The following is a 17446-nucleotide window of genomic DNA, read 5'->3' as shown; positions in this document are numbered from 1 at the left end:
TCTGTGCAAACAGCAGCCTTTGGAAAGCTCCAGTAAATAATAACTGCACCTTATATTAAATGCCATAGGAATGCAATTTCATTACATCAAGAAAAGCTATCCATTAAGAGCTTTCAGCGTCATCTTGCTGAAACAATTTCATTAAGGTAAAGGACTGTAAATCACTTAATGTCACAGGCACCCCCTCAGTGACCTAACAGAATCCATTTATCAGAGAAGCCCAGCTGCATGTTAATTTCACTATCCTTGGCAAGAAAGAACGAGACTACTTTTAGGTTTTCTCCTTTTTAAAGCGGTTTTCCTTCGAGAACTCCAGGTCCAGAAAAAGGAAGGATGAACCATCGATTTCTCTGTTATTCCCAACCAGGGGTGCACTTTTGAGTCCTAGCAGTTTCTCTATATTCAGCTTCACTAGTCTCATAATTTTCATCCTTTATCATAATATGCAAATTTGATACACAATAAAGACAGCATATTTATCAGTTAAGGAACTTTATACCTTATCTCACTCTCCAGAAATAAGTTTTCTTTTCAATCTTAAGAAATGAATAAAGTGAGATTTTCACAAAGAAGTTCATTTAGAGTCTGAGTAAAAAATACATACAGCAACAACATCATGAACACACTACCTGGACATTACTGGAAAAAGTTTAACGCTTACTAGTTCCTCCAAAACAATGAAAAAAAATGAATCTACTCAGTTTAAGTATACAATTGTTAAATTCAAAGACTAAAAAAAAATAGGCCACTTAAAATTTGCTTGTTTGCATTGTCGGCCATTTTTGGGAAGTCACTGTCATTATCCATATTAAGAAATTTACTTGTTTAAAATGAACGGGTGGGTTCATTTAACAGCAAATTCCATTTGCTGTACTTTTATTTTATTTTTTAAAAATAAACAGCTGTTTTAACATAATAGCCTGATGCTCAGTGATACTTTTATTTCAATAAAAATTATTTTGTGATTCACTTGCATTGGAAACCAAATGTTTGATGAAATAAGTAAGTTTTCAGAACTCTGTGCCCTGGGAAGGAAGCCTATGTTTATGGTCATAAAACAAATGCTTCTTCTTTCAAGTTCAGAATTGACCCAAATGGCTAGTTTACAGATGAGTTCTATTTTTAAAGAATTATTCAAGTAAAACCAGAAATTAGCTCTTTCAGAGGACTGCTGAAAAAAAGTCTTTTAATCCAGTGACTTTCAAAGGATTTTTTTTCAGATTCCTTAGTTAGAAATTATGTACATACAGAATGGCTCATGAAATATACATCTCATTTTTGAGAATGTCTCTAGGGAAACAGAATCACACACAACCTACCTTGATGTCATGCAAATGGCACGATCTAAGACATGTAATATCTATCTACATCTATATCTACAGATGAACCCTGGAGAGAACACAATTTTATTGCTCTTTTAAACTAAGGTTTTTTCCTCCAATAATAACTATCACCCAGGCTACAGTAACAGTCTAAAGCACTTCTACTGATTAGGATGTAATGCGGAAGTGTAATTTTATTTTCGAAGACTTTGAAAGTCTCATGATGTAATGTGGCTGTTCTGGTTCCAAGAAAACACTTACATGGTTAGCACTTTTGATTTTTACAGATTAAATTCATTTAACAATTAAGTTAATAGCCTTTTTATTTTAAAGTGCTAAATATATATCTATACTACAATTCTCTAACCTCTTGAACAATTTATCAAAGCCATTTAAATTAGTACAATGGCATGAAGTGTTACCCTTGACACTCTACAAAAGAGAAATTGTTTCCAGACAAATTGGCAAAATCTTTTAATGCTATCAAATTTGCCTAATGCAGTCTCCAGGTTAATCTGTAAAAGGGTGAGCTGTATGTTTGCCCATATCTTATTATCCTTCGCTGTCAATGTATAAATCAGTGCTGACACAGCTTCTTTTAAATCATGCATACTAGACACAAAGGGGAAGCCCTCCCAGGCCAGAAAGCACTCAAGCAAAGCTTGTCCTACAAGCACTGGGAGGCAGATTACTGTCTGAACCCCAGGAGAACGTGGGACTCACTGCAAATGCTGTTCATGTGACCCCACTTTTACAGTGCTCCTGGTTCCATGCTGCTTTTGATTCTTAACAGAAATCCTTAACAGGAAGCTTCTGATTCTTACCTGAGTGCTAAACGGCAGTGCTCAAACATTATGCCTACTTAGTCCTTCTAGGAAACACGTTTCCCCAAAAAGTTTGCAGTGCATTGTTGCATTGCTTGTGCATACAGAAGTCGGTTGAGAAAGAAAGTATTTTATGAAAATAACCTTCTCCTAAGTAAGGACCAATTGAAATTACACTCATAAATGTTTTTTCCATCAAAGGGTAGATTTCGTTCTATTCAAAGGAATGTTTGCGGAGTTTTGTGCTGGTAGCACTGCCGGGAAGAGCCTCTCTGCAAGGAACACCATTTGTCTGCATATGGCTCAAGATAAACAGTGTCAAAACAAGGCAAAAACATAATTTATTTCAGAGTTTCTGGACTATTTTTCTGCATCTTGTTTCTCTCATCCTGCTTTTTCCTTCTTTACTATCTTTCAAACCCTGGGCACTTTCCATAAATAGGGAAGGGTCTATTCTGAGTTATGAATTTAGTTGTTTCAGTGTTATTTACAATTTTGCTATAAAATTAGTCTGAATTTTGGAATCATTAGGGGAATTTTTTTTGTTCGCTTTTCCAAAAAAGTTGTTATATACAGAGAGCCATGGAGTAAATTGTTTGATGTTGGAAGAATAAGGATAGGAGGGAAAAAATTTTAAAAAGCATTGCTACTGAGAATGATTCTCAGAGGACAGGAAATTAGTGCTTTTCTTATTTTCTGGGAGAAACTTTGGTTTTATTCTAGTTCTGTTAGAGGGTTCTTTTAGATTCTCTCAGACCTTCAGCTAATACTAATGTTTCATCCCAGACGTTTATGTTTTCTCCTCATTTCCTTTCTCAAATCCTTCTCTCCAGTTTTGTTCAAATTTCAAATCCTTCTCCACTGAATCCTTCACACGTCTCGTTAGTGAGGGTATGTCTTGAAGAAGCAGCTTTATCTTTAATTTCATGAATTCGATGTTACAAAAATGAGACCGACTTCAAGAGCTAGTTCTTTTAGCATTAACATTTTAGGATTCTCTTTTGAGTAGCATCATTCCTCTTTCAATGGTCTAGAATAACCTTAGATGGCCAATTTTAACTTTTCCTAGAACTAGTAAATTTAGTTTCAGATATTGTAGCATATATATTCAAGGAAGGTATGCTTAAGAGATGCTACTATTTGCTTTGCCTGCATAGAGTTTGGAAAGGCATTCTGATTTTCTGTAACTAAAAATAGTTTAAACCTAGTTTTAGAGTTTTATTAATTTTGTATGAGACAGAATATATAATGCTGCTAAATATAAAATTTAAAAATAGATATATTAAATGACAAAAGATTTAACATTTGCTTCCTTGGCATTCAAAAATACAATTGGAGCCATCATGTCTGTCCTTTTAAGTATCTGTCTGGGATTTCCCATTCTCTTTCTCTTTTTCTTTCTCTCTTTCTTTCTCTCTTTCTCTTTCTTCCTTCCTTCCTTCCTTCCTTCCTTCCTTCCTTCCTTCCTTCCTTCCTTCCTTCCTTCCTTTCTCTTCCTCTTTTTCTCTTTCTTCCTTCCTTTCACTCTTTCTTCCTTCCTTTCTTCCTTCCTTCCTTCCTTCCTTCCTTCCTTCCTTCCTTTCTTTCTTTCTTTCTTTCTTTCTTTCTTTCTTTCTTTCTTTCTTTCTTTCTTTCTTTCTTTCTTTCTTTCTTTCTTTCTTTCCTTCCTTGTTTCTTCCTTCCTTTCTTTTCTTTCTCTTTCTCCCTTCCTTCCTTCCTTCCTTCCTTCCTTCCTTCCTTCCTTCCTTCCTTCCTTCCTTCCTTCCTTTCTTTCTTTCTTTCTTTCTTTCTTTCTTTCTTTCTTTCTTTCTTTCTTTCTCTAACTCTCTCTCTCACTCTTTCTCTCTATCTTTTTCAACCAACAAAATATTGTGAAGGGTGTGGATTTGACCAGTTCTACTTATTCCCCTGTGTGAATATATTCATGTTCAACTTGAATGCTTAAATAGACAAAGATATTTTATGCAAAGAAAACCAGTTTAAGAAACTGTCAAAGATTTAAGCAATAATACAGAGTAACAATATTTAGAATAATCTTTATCAACACAGAAATAATATAGAATAATCTACATAAACATCTTAGAAAGTTTAGCAACCTCGACATTTACCTTGGTACAATAGTTCATCACTGATAATTTAGGCATTAGTGAGAATAAACAAGATCAAGTTTACCTTCAGAAAGTCAAACTAATTTATGTTATCTGAATGTTCAACCATTTTGCAATGTATCAGCACCATTTTGGTTTCCTCAAAGGAAAATTTATGAGAATAATCTATGGTATAAATTTATGCCCATTTGCTAACTTATTGGAAAGAGGCTATGCTAACTTGAAGAGACACAGTAAAAGAAACTCAAGGAAAGATAACTAAGTGAATCTTCATTTCTAGTAGCCCTAAGTAAACAGATTTAAGGGGGTAGAAACTAAAAAGAACAATGATTGCTGACAGTTATTGAATAAACAGCACATGACAGGGTCTTCAGATGGTTCATCTCTATATTTCTCAAAATAACTTGAAAAATAAATATTATTATCATTACAATTTGTACAATGAAAAAATTAAGCTCACAGAAATGCAGTAAGTTTTTAAAGTAACCAATAAGTTTCTAATAAAATCTTGGTTTAAACTTTAATCAATATTATATAAAATATATAATATAATATAAACTTTAATCAATATAGTAGATGCCCCCATTTGTTTCACAATAGGTAAAGGAAGCCCTTATAGGAACTATTAATTATACAAATGATAGTTCCAGTTAAATCTGTGTGGATCAAGTTGCACGTGGTCGACCCAGGTTTGATTCTCAGTATCCCATGTAGTCCCCTGAGCACCGCCAGGACTAATTCCTGAGTGCAGAGAAAGGAGTAACCCCTGTGCATTGCCGGGTGTGACCTAAAGAGCAAAAAAAAAAAAAAGGAATACAATAATAGAGAATTTTAAAGAAGAGATCACCCTAAACTGAAATGGTCATCTGTGAGATAAAGAGAATATTCTCTAGGGAAGGGAGTGAGTAAATCAAATAATAGTTGTGTACTGAAGTACACCAATGTTTGCAGCACATGTTGGCAAGAGGGAAGACATTTGTGTCTTAAGCAGAGAGTGTATGCAGATACTAGGGGAGAGGAGTTCAGAAAGCTAGGGTCAAGTCAAAATATCAGGACACATCAAAATATCTAAAAAGACTACATGGTAAGCCGGACAGTCAAAGTATTGTTCTCTGAGAAAATTATGGATTTGGGGCCACACCTGGTGATGCTCAGGGTTTACTGCTGGATTTGTGCTCAGGGGTCACTCCTGGATGAACTCGGGGGTCCGTGGGTCATGCAGGAGAGTGACATTAGGTTGGGGGTGTGCAAGGCAAGCTCTCTCCATGCTGTACTATCTCTCTGGCCCTGATAATCAATTTTTCTATGGACCACAAAGAACTATGTTAATGTCTGTTATCCTCAGCATTTTGCCATAGTGTCAGCAACAAACACTGTTGTTGAGAAATACACTGAGTAGCAGAGAAGCTCCCTTGCTGCGATTTATTGAAAGTCAGCGCTAGTCACAAAGGTCTGTAAAAGAACTAAGAAATAAAAAGAGAAAAATTTAAAAAAGAGAAAAAGAAAAGAAAAAGGGAAAAATGAAAAATGCGCTGTTTGAAACATGTAGTGATTAAATGAAAAATAATGGCTTGTAAAAGCAAATCTTGCAGGAATGCTAACAATATTTGATGAGGATATAATCTAGAGATCCACATTTAATGCTACTTCATTATAATTCAGAGGCAATACCTGTGGCTGTTTGGTACAGAGCAAGCAAGAAGCCTGCAGATCTGTTCTATCTCAGGGACAACACGGCAATCACAGAAAGATCATGCCCATTTCTAATTTGCATATGCATGAACTGGATTTCTAATGACTTCATTAGATTTTTTCGTTTGCTTTATTTTGATTGGAAAATATTTATGAAGATAGAGATTTTTTATGTGAAAGAATGTTGTGAAGATATCCTGAAGCAAAAATGCACAGTCGGAGAGGCTGTTAGTAACAAACTTAGTTGGAGTGTTTCCCCACTATTTTTAGAGCAGATGCAAAAACAGGCAAATTACAGGACCAGGGACAGTTCTCGCAGATGTGCCCACGGCTTCTGCTGAGTTCAAGAGGTGTTTTACATTAAATTATCCATGCAACTCCTAGTTGTATCATATGTCCAAATGTCTTATTCTGAACATTGGGGATGGTGGTGTTTGTGCTTAACTTGAAACCAAACTTCAGGAATCAGAGTGATAGTACAGTGGGTAGGCTGCTTGCCTTCCATACCACCAACTGGGTCTGATCTTGGGCACCTCATAACGGGCCCTGAGCCTGCCAGGAGTAATCCCTGCTCAGGGATGGAGCCAGGAATAAGAACTGAAAACCGAAATAAACAAAACAATCAAACCCCATTGACTATTATTCTAAATGAAGAGCCAACTTTACACAAACTGGTTTTGTTCAAAAGGCCCCGAGTCCTTCGGAAAACCCATGGTGTTTAGTTTAACACTAAAGCTACCAAGTCCCTTAAAAGAGGAACTAATTTCCCATCTAAAGTTTCCTCTAGTCTCAGGCTTACTGAAAGCACTCTGCAAAGGAGCTGGGGTGCTAGTAATTGCTAAAAATCTATTACAATAAGTGGATTTTATTTTTCATGGTATTTTTATGCATATGAGTAAGAAAGAAATGTAGTGAACTCAACACGTAAGCCAGGGCATTATAGTAAATATTTTGTAATATGATTTAGTGTACATGAACATGTTGAAGCTTTATGTGTGTATGGTAAATATACATAATCACTTTTCTGATTGCTACATATTTATTTGATACTACGGAAAACAAACCTTGCTTTTTTCTCCTTATGATGTATGCAGATAATAAAGAAAAAAACTAGCGGTAAAGATGTTTTGAACTAGAGAAGAATTGAAATCTCAAGTAAAATGCATGGTTTTGTCTATCTAGTATAGAATTGCAAATTTTCCTTCTGTGAATTTTAATCCATCAATAAAATTAATTGAAGTTGACAGAATATCAGAGAAAATACATTTTCTAAATACTACAAATGGCCATGTTTCAATATGTACACTGACTTTCTCTTTCCTGTTTGTCAAATTTTTTGATCCCAATATCTCCTTAAATGGGTAATTTGTTTTCTAAAAATATAACAGGCAAATCTGCTTCCCAACAATACCATAACTCTCTGAAAGAGAACCAAGATAAATGATATTGTAACTTAAACCATGTCTGTAAGTTAATTTATGTCTTATACAAAATAGTAGACATTTATAATACTACAGATATATATCCTAATCATTTTACTATGTAACAATTTTCCTGGAAAAGTCAAATAAGACTCGTAACAGATGTAAAGTTAACGGAACTGAAATAATTATAGCAAATGGGAAAGGAACATATTTAGTTCTAACAGTAAGTAGTAAAGTTTTACTGGAACACTGAGCTCATTTTGAGCATGTTCAAAATGAAAATGAAAGCTGAAAAAAGTAGATGTGATTTACTTTTACACAGTATATCTATAAGAATCCTCATTAGAATTTAATGTGTTCAGTATTTATATTGAAGTCACTGAAAATATAAAAGGCAAAGTCTGGTACAGTTTGCTCTTGCCATCACAGCTAATAATCTATTTTTGATTCAATATATGTACATTTGTTTTGCTTAAATTCTGGCATAACTATAATTAAGTAAAGCTTTCTTATAAAAACAAAAGACTTGGGTATTTTCATAATTTATACCACTATACAAAAACTAACTTTAATAGTCTTATATTATTTAATAGAATGCCTCATAGATATTTGTAGAAGAGTCAGTGGCCCAGTGCAATATTTCTTTTTAAACAAAGACATGTTAAACATTCTCTGTCAAATCCCGGCTTCAACTCAGCCAGAAATTAAACACAGAGCTATACCTTGTCCGATATGATCCACTAAACCAACTAAAGAGAACACTCTACTGAATCAGTATTAAAGTAAAAATCTACATTGCGTCTAAATAAAAGCCCCTGACAATAGTTATTATTTTTTGAGTCATTGGGTACAAATAACACTGTACTGATACTTTAATTCATGTTTGTTGGGTTGTATGAAAATAAAGATGTAAATCTTATGAAAGAGTGCTCTCAGTTATTTAAACATTGTGATTTAGTTGGTATTTTAATATATTCTGGTTATTTTTAGATCTTACCATCTTAAAATGTCAGGAAGAGAAATAGTTTCAGATTTCTGCTGAAGAAAATCAGGTAACAAAATAAAACATAAAAATCTAAATCACTATAATCCAGTTCAGATAAGTCAAAAAGGTATGAGATGGCTTTCCTGGAGATGCTCAAAGGCAAGATAAATGTCCATCTGTCTAGAACAGTTTTAGTGTGGCTTGCCCAAAGGAAGAGAAATAAGATCTGCTAATTTGCAAAATTTCTACAACATAAATTTCAAATTGTCAGAATGCTGCCTTGAGCATATTTAGCCAATGCACAAGATTAAACAAGTACTTCCAATAAAAATCTTCTCATAACTAGAGTTTGTTATGAATAAAGTTTGAGTGTGGTAAAAGCAATAAACCTGGCACAGCATTATCAACTCCGGTTTTTGACAATCTCTACAACGTACTAGCGTGATATAACTAACACACTCTCCTTTCATTCACCTTGCTGCTGTCTCTTTCACCTTCTGAATGACTCTGAATAGTAGCCTTCATGGCAGGCAGAACTTTTAAATTGCAAATGCACACACTGAAATGGTAAACAAAATAGAACACTGGGATTATCTATTTTATTTTGAATATAAATATTATTAATATTATAGATATGGCTCTTGTGAAGTTATTGATGTTCTATGGATACTCATTCAATAATTATATCAATTAAATTGTCTTCACACCAACACACAAGATTTTAAGGAAAAAAAGAAAATAGCAAAGATATTTATTACTACAAGCGTACGGAGTGGGCAATGGGACATCATGTTTTGGGGAACTCCCCAAACATGTTTAAGCAGGTATTTTTATTAACTTTTGGTTGTTTCTGAGCATGCTCTGGCAGTTCTTTGTGTATATTCCTGCCTCGGTGCCTAGGATTATCCCCAGCTATGCTCTGAGGACCTTGTAGGGCTGGAGATTAAAGCTGGTGCTTCTGCAGGCAAAGCGTAGACTTCAGTCCTTTGAGCTATTTATTTTCTGTCTTAGGAATTAATTTTCATGAAATTGAGCCTTTAAAAGTCTACATTTTTTATAACAGGCACATGTATTTTATTATTGCACTTTGGGGGGGCGCAGATCCAGCAGTGCTTTGGGGCTGTTCAGCACTTGGGTATTTTCCCCAGCAGCACTCAGGGGACAATGAGGTGCCAGGGACGAAACCTGGAGCTGCCATGTGTTAAGCATATGATCCAGTCCTCAGAACCATCTCTTTGGCTGTCAACTGCATTCTACCTATAAAACTGAATGAAATTGTAATTATGATCTAAATTAGTCTCTTTGTTTTGGGATGTTACACGGAAGACAGGGAATAATGAAAATACTTATTGTTTTGAGCATCAATATTTAGCTTTAAGGGCGCTTAATCCCCTTTTATTCCACAGAAATACAAATCTCTGTACAAATACAAATTCCATACAAATACAAATATAAATACAAATATTAAAGACAAATTTAATATTACATAAATGCCAACCTATTTGCCTTATATATGGAGGTTTTGAGTCTCATCAGTTTAGGTTAGTGATTCAGAATTAATATTGATTCACCTTATAAAAAAAAGTCAGTCATAACAATTCCTAGCGACATACTCACATTACAAAGCACTACCACACACAAAGGAATTGTGGTTTTATTCCTCTAATATAATAACCAAAACCATGGAAACATTTTTGCATATCTTCCTAAGAATTCTAATATGCCCTGTCTACCAATTATTTCTCACCAATATATGTCTGGAAAAAACTTCCTCAAAGAATTCTTTCTTCTTTTTTATAAATAAAGGACTTTTCATAGAATTCTTTAATAACTGCAAACAATATGCCTATTTTTCTTCAGCACCTGTAATATTCAACATTCAGTATCTTTTTTTTTTCCTTTTTGGGTCACACCTGGCGATGCACAGGGGTTACTCCTGGCTCATGCACTCAGGAATTACTCCTGGCGGTGCTTGGGGGACCATATGGGATGCTGGGAATCGAACCTGGTCGGCTGAGTGCAAGGCAAACGCCCTACCTGCTGTGCTATTACTCCAGCCCCTCAGTATCTTATTTCTAAACAAGCCTTGTGTATTGTGTATCTTAACTTAGTGCCTTCTGAAATGGCTTCTTTTTTAAAAATTTTAAAAAGAAGGTTTGCTTTTGGTGTTTTGCCACACCTGGTGGTGCCCAGGGCTTACACCTGGCTCAGTTCAGAGATCACTCCTGGCAGGGCTCAGGGACCACTTGGGGTGCAAGGGATCTAACCCGAGTTGGCCGCATCCTGGGCAAGCACCCTGCCCACTGTATTCAGCCCCTCCTTATGACATATTTTTCTTTTTCCCATATTGTAGCTCCATGTCTAATTGGCCCATAACAGGCATAGCTCTATCTGATCTATCAGGAATATTGCTGATGACTTCAAATTCTAACTCCTATTCCCTTTTTAGGGCTAACTTCTAGAGTTGATGAGTACATACTTGTAGTATGTAACAATACATTCTGTTCTAATCTTGTATGCTTAGTTTTTCACCAATTGAGCTATCACCCAGATTATTATTAAATTTAACTCATAAAATTGAAAAGTAAGTCTCAGTTGGCTGATTTATCAAGTCTACACAAATCCACTCAATAACAAAAGACTGAGAATCTAGTTCTTAACTCACCATCTACATAATAATAATAGTATTTTATTTGGGTGGTAAATGACGCATGTAGGAGAAAAAGAATTTTTTTTAATCTGCTAAATCAATCTTGACTTAGTCATAGCACATCTATGAACTCAGTTTTGAAAAATTATATAATTTTAAAACTTAACATTTTTAAAAGAATGAATGAAAAGGACAGGAGGAGGAATTTCACCATCCTGATACCCCCCTTCCAAATGGTTTCAAATAGACTTCAGTGACTTATAGTCTTGGATTCCCTGAATAGCTTTATGAATAGCTTTATGAAGAAAGATTAAAAAGCACCTGTTCCAAGGAGTTCAAAATAATAATATGTCAGATTGCAAATGGCATTCCCAAAGGGCAGTTGAGTGTAGCTGCTGCTTTTACCCCGATGGGAACAGACAGGCAATATACGTTGACCCTGAATATAGGATTCTTTATATGGTTCCACACATAATCTACAGAAGCATTTCTGACTACCCTGCCTCAATGAATCTACAGCAGCTCAAAAAATGCTTCTTCAATAGCTAGAAATGACTAAACAAAAGCAAACAAATCCTTCCAATAAATAAGCACTCATAAAACATCTAGTTCCAGGATGTTACTAATTATAAGCATTTTACCCAAGCAGATTGCCTCTCATAAAAATCTAGCTCCAGGATGTTACTAATTCTAAACACTTTACCCAAGAAGCTTACATTTTTCTTTCTTTACCTGTATATTTAGAAAGCACAAATTAACCACAAAACCTGTTATAGGGAAGACAAGTTGAAAACTCTAGATATATAAATTGTCATCTTTGTTGACAAGGGAAAACATCCCTCTCACTGTCCTTTCTGAAGAAATAGTATTTGATCCCATCATGGTGAACTCTGAACATAAGTTAATTATTTAAAAAGAGATTGACCTGTATATGACTAGCTAAGAAATATTAAGTTCCTGATGGGTAATCTCAGCACACAGGGTTCCCCCTCCATTGTATTCCAAACCAATATCCTAATTAGAGAAAATATTTTATGCTCCAGTATTCAAGGCATAAAATAAAAATAATAATTTTCAAATTATATTTTGGTATTTTAAGATGTACAAAACTATATATGGAAAATGCCAGGATTCTCACTGAGATATTTAATCTGATGTTTATCTTTAGTGCTAGGAATACTTAATAAAAGCCCACTACACAAAACAGAGCAAAATTTTATCAGGATGAAAACACAAAAATATAGTTTCATATTAATTTTTAAAGAAATACGTGCATATATTCTTTCAAAAGATATAAGGGGGAAAGATGAGAAATTCATTAACAGATAACTTTTCATTCTCACACTACTTGTATTTAATAAAAATAGTAATTTAAATAAATATTAGCACTGCACTTCTAGGCAAAAGGGATCCCTAACAAGAAAACATTGTTTAGTCTTCTTCCAAGACATGTTTATAATATCATATTTATTAAACACCTGATAGCAATAGACAAGAGTTAACTGAAGTAAACATACACTGAAAATGAAAGAAAACACATTGTAAATACCTTTTAATCAAATACCTTTGTATTTCACAAAATTAATCACAAGGTTTGAAAATTAATTTGAATGTAATTTCAGTTTCAACACATTTTCTAAGCTAGGATCTCTTCTAGATAAGTCACAAGCACTCCTTAAAGTTTATTGTTTTGTATCCCTAAGCAAAATAAAATGTATATGAGCTTCCATCATTTTCTTCTGACCCATTTTAAAATAACAATAAGAAGATAAAATTTCAATATATATTAAGAAAAATACTTACAGATTTTTAATGTCAACTGCCCCACGGAAAGCCTTCCTGGGAATGGCCTGAATCTGGTTTTCACTGAGATCACTGAAAAAATAAGAAAGAAAATATCAAGTTCCATCACACTGTTTAAAAGTCCCTTTACCTAACACATTTAAGAAATGATAAGTCAATTTAAAATTAGAATCCTGTATTCAGAAGATTATAATTAACTATACAGTGTTATATTCAATTTCTAATGTAAATATTTAAAATTTATTTTAATAAAAAATCAAAGGTTAGTTTAAATAAATACTTGAAATAATTTTCATATCTTAACTCATAAAATAGAGTTCTTTTAAATTTAAGATTATTAAGAAATACTGAAAGAATATAAGTTCAATCCTGTGCAATAAAATAGTCTTTTAAAACCAATGGTAAATTACTCAAAATTCAATTTCAAAAGTTATACTACTGGAAATTTCTCCACCACTGAAATAATGTATGGAGTATAAAGGAAACGTATCCATTTAAATGTCTAGAATAAAATTGGCGGAAAAATGATAAAATCCAGGCAGTGGCAGTACAATTAATTTTTCATTGCATTATTTTTAAAGTAATTTTCAAAATGGAATATGACAACACTGATCGAACAATAAAACCAACAGCTTTTGCATGAAATATTAATAGCACGTTGATTAAAAACCTTCTTTTAAAAATACTACTATCATGATAAACACAGATTGTCTATATTTGCATTTTAATTTAATTGATAAATACACTTTAATCAGGAAAAAGCCCCCTTTGCGTTGCAATGAGAAGTTTGTAAAAATCACTCATCTCATAAAATGGATCGTTAGCTTTTCTGGGGCAGTCAGAGGCAATTCTGTGCACACCTACTACTATTAGCCTTAACAAGTAGGATATAAATACACATGCAAGAAGTGAATCTGAAAACCATCAAGAACCTCACCTAATTCTTCCTTATCTAATTACCAGATAGCAGAAAGTTGAAAGAGCAAAGAATAAAGCATTGCACAATCAATGATTATGCTAAAAACAATTTAAAAATTCTAAGGCAATGGATGCTCATTGAAAGGTAGGAGTCTACTGACCAGGGGTGCTCGGCTGCTGAGAACAGTTACTTGCCAACAATGTGGAGGTGAGCTGGTGGACTCAACCGCATCCTTTTCCCACAGTGCTGCTTATGACCAAAACTAGTCAGTCACAGACTTGCAGCCAAAAATTTGCGAGGACTGTCAGGCACAGAGATTTAGTGCATGGTCCTGACCTCATTAGCATGACGTTTTAAACAACTGAGCTTTGCGTTAATACCTCAGTATCCACCGTTTTTAAATAAAAGAATCTGCTAATCAATTTGTCAAGACAGTCATAGGAGCCGATTCGAAGCGCACACAGGTCTATTGCAAGAGCGAAAAACAAGAAGAAGATCCGGATAGTTTATTTCAAATATAAATGTATATTCTGATTGTGTAGGCGTGAAAGTGGCATCCATTTCCTAACTGATACAGTTCCATTACTGCTGCCAATAGGTTCAGTATGTCCATAAGAGTAATAAAATTTCATTTCCTTAAAAATTGCTTATTTCTCCAGTTTGTCATCGATTCAAACTTCCTTCCTCTGTTTAATTAGCAATATATATTTGAAGGCTTGGATGAAAAAACAGCGTTCAAAGAAGATTACCAAGCATGAAGAAGGGAAAGATAGATCTTGGAGAATAAAGAAATCAGAATGCAATTTAAAAAATGAATGAAAAGAATAGATTTAAAGCAGATTAGATTTAATCGATATTCCATAAAAACCAATAGAAGGTTTGATTTCTGTCGCTTTCTGTGTGGCCTGCCAAAGGAAGCTTTTCTCATCTCTTACTTTTCATTTCTAAGAAAGAGATAGCTTTAAATACTGCCTAAGTGGATTAAAAAAGACAGAGATAGTCACTGTAATTCTTGCCTGCTTCCCCTCTCTAATGGAGAATGAAGCATATTTCACCTTCAGGCCCAGTTCTAGCACAATATTTATTTTCTTTTTGGTCAAGTTCTCCAGTGAGTTGGGGCTGAAGACGAAGGACTTTGTCAAGGTTAGTCAGTCATCCAAAGGACACAGCCAGCTCCTAGCCAGAACACCATGCCTTCTGAATTCAGCATGAGTCCTCTGAATACTTAAGGAAGAATTCTAAGATGTAAAAGAGACTTTTTTCCTTTTGATAAAAAGGCAGAAACAGGCAGAGAGTTCAATCTGCTCTAAGTTCAGCAGATTTTCTGTGGCAATGACTGTCCACCCTCAGATTATACTCTGGCATTTCTGCTCTTGCTCCCAGTCCAACTCAGGTGAGCAAATTTCCTCTGGATGCCCAATCTTTTTGATACCCAGGTTCCCCCATAACAAGAGGAAGAAACAAGTATCAGTACCTACTGAATACAAGTGTTAGTATTTAAGAAATAATGTATCACCGAAGTCAAGTTAAGTGTCCTTTAGTCTTCATAAATGCGAAGTGAGTATGGCAGGTCCCCAAACAGGGTCATTTTTATTCAGTGTTGACTGAAAGACAATTTCAGCCTATGTTGAACTAGCTCAGACTCGGGGATCAACTTTCATTTGGTTTAAAGTTGCAGTTTCCAAGAATCTATCAGCAATGTTAAATGAATACTTAATGTATCATTTCCCCTGTTTGCCAGGAAAAGAAACTAAACTTCAGAAATGCCAGCTGTCAGTGCTAAGACAATGCCACTGGGTTGTTAAAGTAAATGTGTAAATGATACAGATAAATATTTAACCAAGCTTTGGGGTTTCTGAGCATGTTAACTGGACTATCAAAACAATTTCATTAAAACCTTCTGTAGTCTGGAATTTCAGTTTTACTTTTCTTAGTGTTTTATTCTAACCACTGACTTAATATTAGCTGCAAATGATGGGTTAAATTGTGTAAAATCACTCACATTTGGTACAAATGATCTATCACATTATTTCAGTTCAACACTCATAGAATTAATATATACAAGATGCAAAGCATTGGAAGGTGTTGCAAGGATTCCTGAATTGTGCAATGAATTCTTTCTGGCATCAAAAACTCTTTTTTAAATTAATAATTATCAGAGGAGATCAGGCATGTTCAGGGTGTTATGGCTATAGACAAGTGCTACAGTGCTAATAATTATCTTTAAAAAATAAGATAAAAAAAGAAAAATATAAAGCTTAAAAATAAAAAAAAGAAGCATGATTTACAAAGTTACTGATAATTGAGTTTTATGCGTACAATAATTCAACACCAATCCTTCCATCAGTATCTACTTCCCTCCACCATTGTCCCTGGATTCCCTCCTCATACCAACCCTCACTCCACCCCCATCTGTTAATCTGACAGACAAATTAAAAAATTCCACTGGTTGGCACTTAGGTCTCCTGTTTTCAGTTCAGCTGAATCAGTGTTTTGGGTATATGGCTGTACCCCTCTCTCATATAACTGAAGCCCTGTGGCATAGAAACCTTTCAAATCCAGAAAATAAGATGAAACAGCTAAATAGAAATTCACATGACTATCAAATTAAAAATTATTGAGCCTAAAAAGAGAGAGACCAGAATAAGAATGAAGGCAATGCAAATATGTTAAGATATAAAGGTAGAAGGCAAGAGAATACTACTGAAATAAATGACACGACCTTGAGTCTGGAGTGATAAAACTGAATGTTTTTTAATGGGGGTTATGTCTGATTTAGTTTGCTTAGAATATGTCATACGTGTAGTGGAGTTGGAGCACATGATAGTTGAAAGAATAAACCAAGCTGGGATGAGGAGCTTTTCTGGTAACAAATGGGGAATTCTGTCACAGACAATCCTTGGGAAAAGGTGGCAGATTAGAGCAGAATAATAAACTCCTTATTAAAGTAAACGAGCAACGGAATTCAGGATGACCAGGAGGGGGCTACAAATATTAATGTCCAGAAGACTAGGTACAACACTTTTATGAAAACTGGGGAAATGGAAGTGAGAACATCATGAAACATCATAGCCATAAATATATTTCTTGCTTTCCTGGACCAGTTAGTGGATGTAGGATCTCCCACCCTAGATATATAAAAGAGGCAGATGATTAAGACTGAGAATCCAGAATAGAAATGAATGGAACACAGACCCAGGTTAGGTATGGGAGAGAAAGAAAATAGAAGTCACTTTTAACTCAGATTAGAGGAACTTTTTACTACAGTTAGTAAATCAAAGGAAGAACTAATAGTGTCAATTCTTCAGATAGTTCCAGAATATTTACGATCCAGTTAAAGAACTGCAACACAGAAGAAAGACAGCAGAAATGTGATCTAATGACAACAAAGAGAGCAGAAATGTGATCTAAAATATCAGAGAAGTAATAGTAACTGGAGTTATTCTTTTAATAGTAACTTAGATTAATTGAGGCTACTGTTGAAAATAGAATGGGATCTTTATGAGGCTTGGTGAAAAGGCTGGAACGCAGTAATTCTCAGACTCTATTTTTGGGGAAGATGGTAGAGGTTCATGGGTGGCAATAATTCAAGGAGAGATCAGCATACTAGAGCAATTAAGACCACAGGCTGCATACATCCCCAGGGATTCAATTCTAACTCTTTCACCTATGAATCATGTGACTTTGGAAAAATCACATACCTTGCATGTACCTCAGCT

The 17446-nt window shown here is 34.6% G+C and overlaps 1 protein-coding gene across 3 annotated transcripts in view; it reads right to left on the bottom strand.

Moving 5' to 3' along the window:
* SLIT2 (slit guidance ligand 2) overlaps positions 1–17446 on the bottom strand; it is a 342896-nt gene that overhangs the window by 124753 nt on the left and 200697 nt on the right. For all 3 annotated transcript variants that reach the window (XM_055138864.1, XM_055138863.1, XM_004616540.3), the window contains exon 5: positions 12809–12880. In XM_055138864.1, the coding sequence (XP_054994839.1) occupies positions 12809–12880 (72 nt within the window). The remainder of the gene's footprint in view (positions 1–12808; positions 12881–17446) is intronic.

The sequence above is a fragment of the Sorex araneus genome, chromosome 5 (genome assembly GCF_027595985.1).
Source record: "Sorex araneus isolate mSorAra2 chromosome 5, mSorAra2.pri, whole genome shotgun sequence".
Taxonomy (NCBI): domain Eukaryota; kingdom Metazoa; phylum Chordata; class Mammalia; order Eulipotyphla; family Soricidae; genus Sorex; species Sorex araneus.
This window is presented reverse-complemented; position numbering and strand designations above follow the sequence as displayed.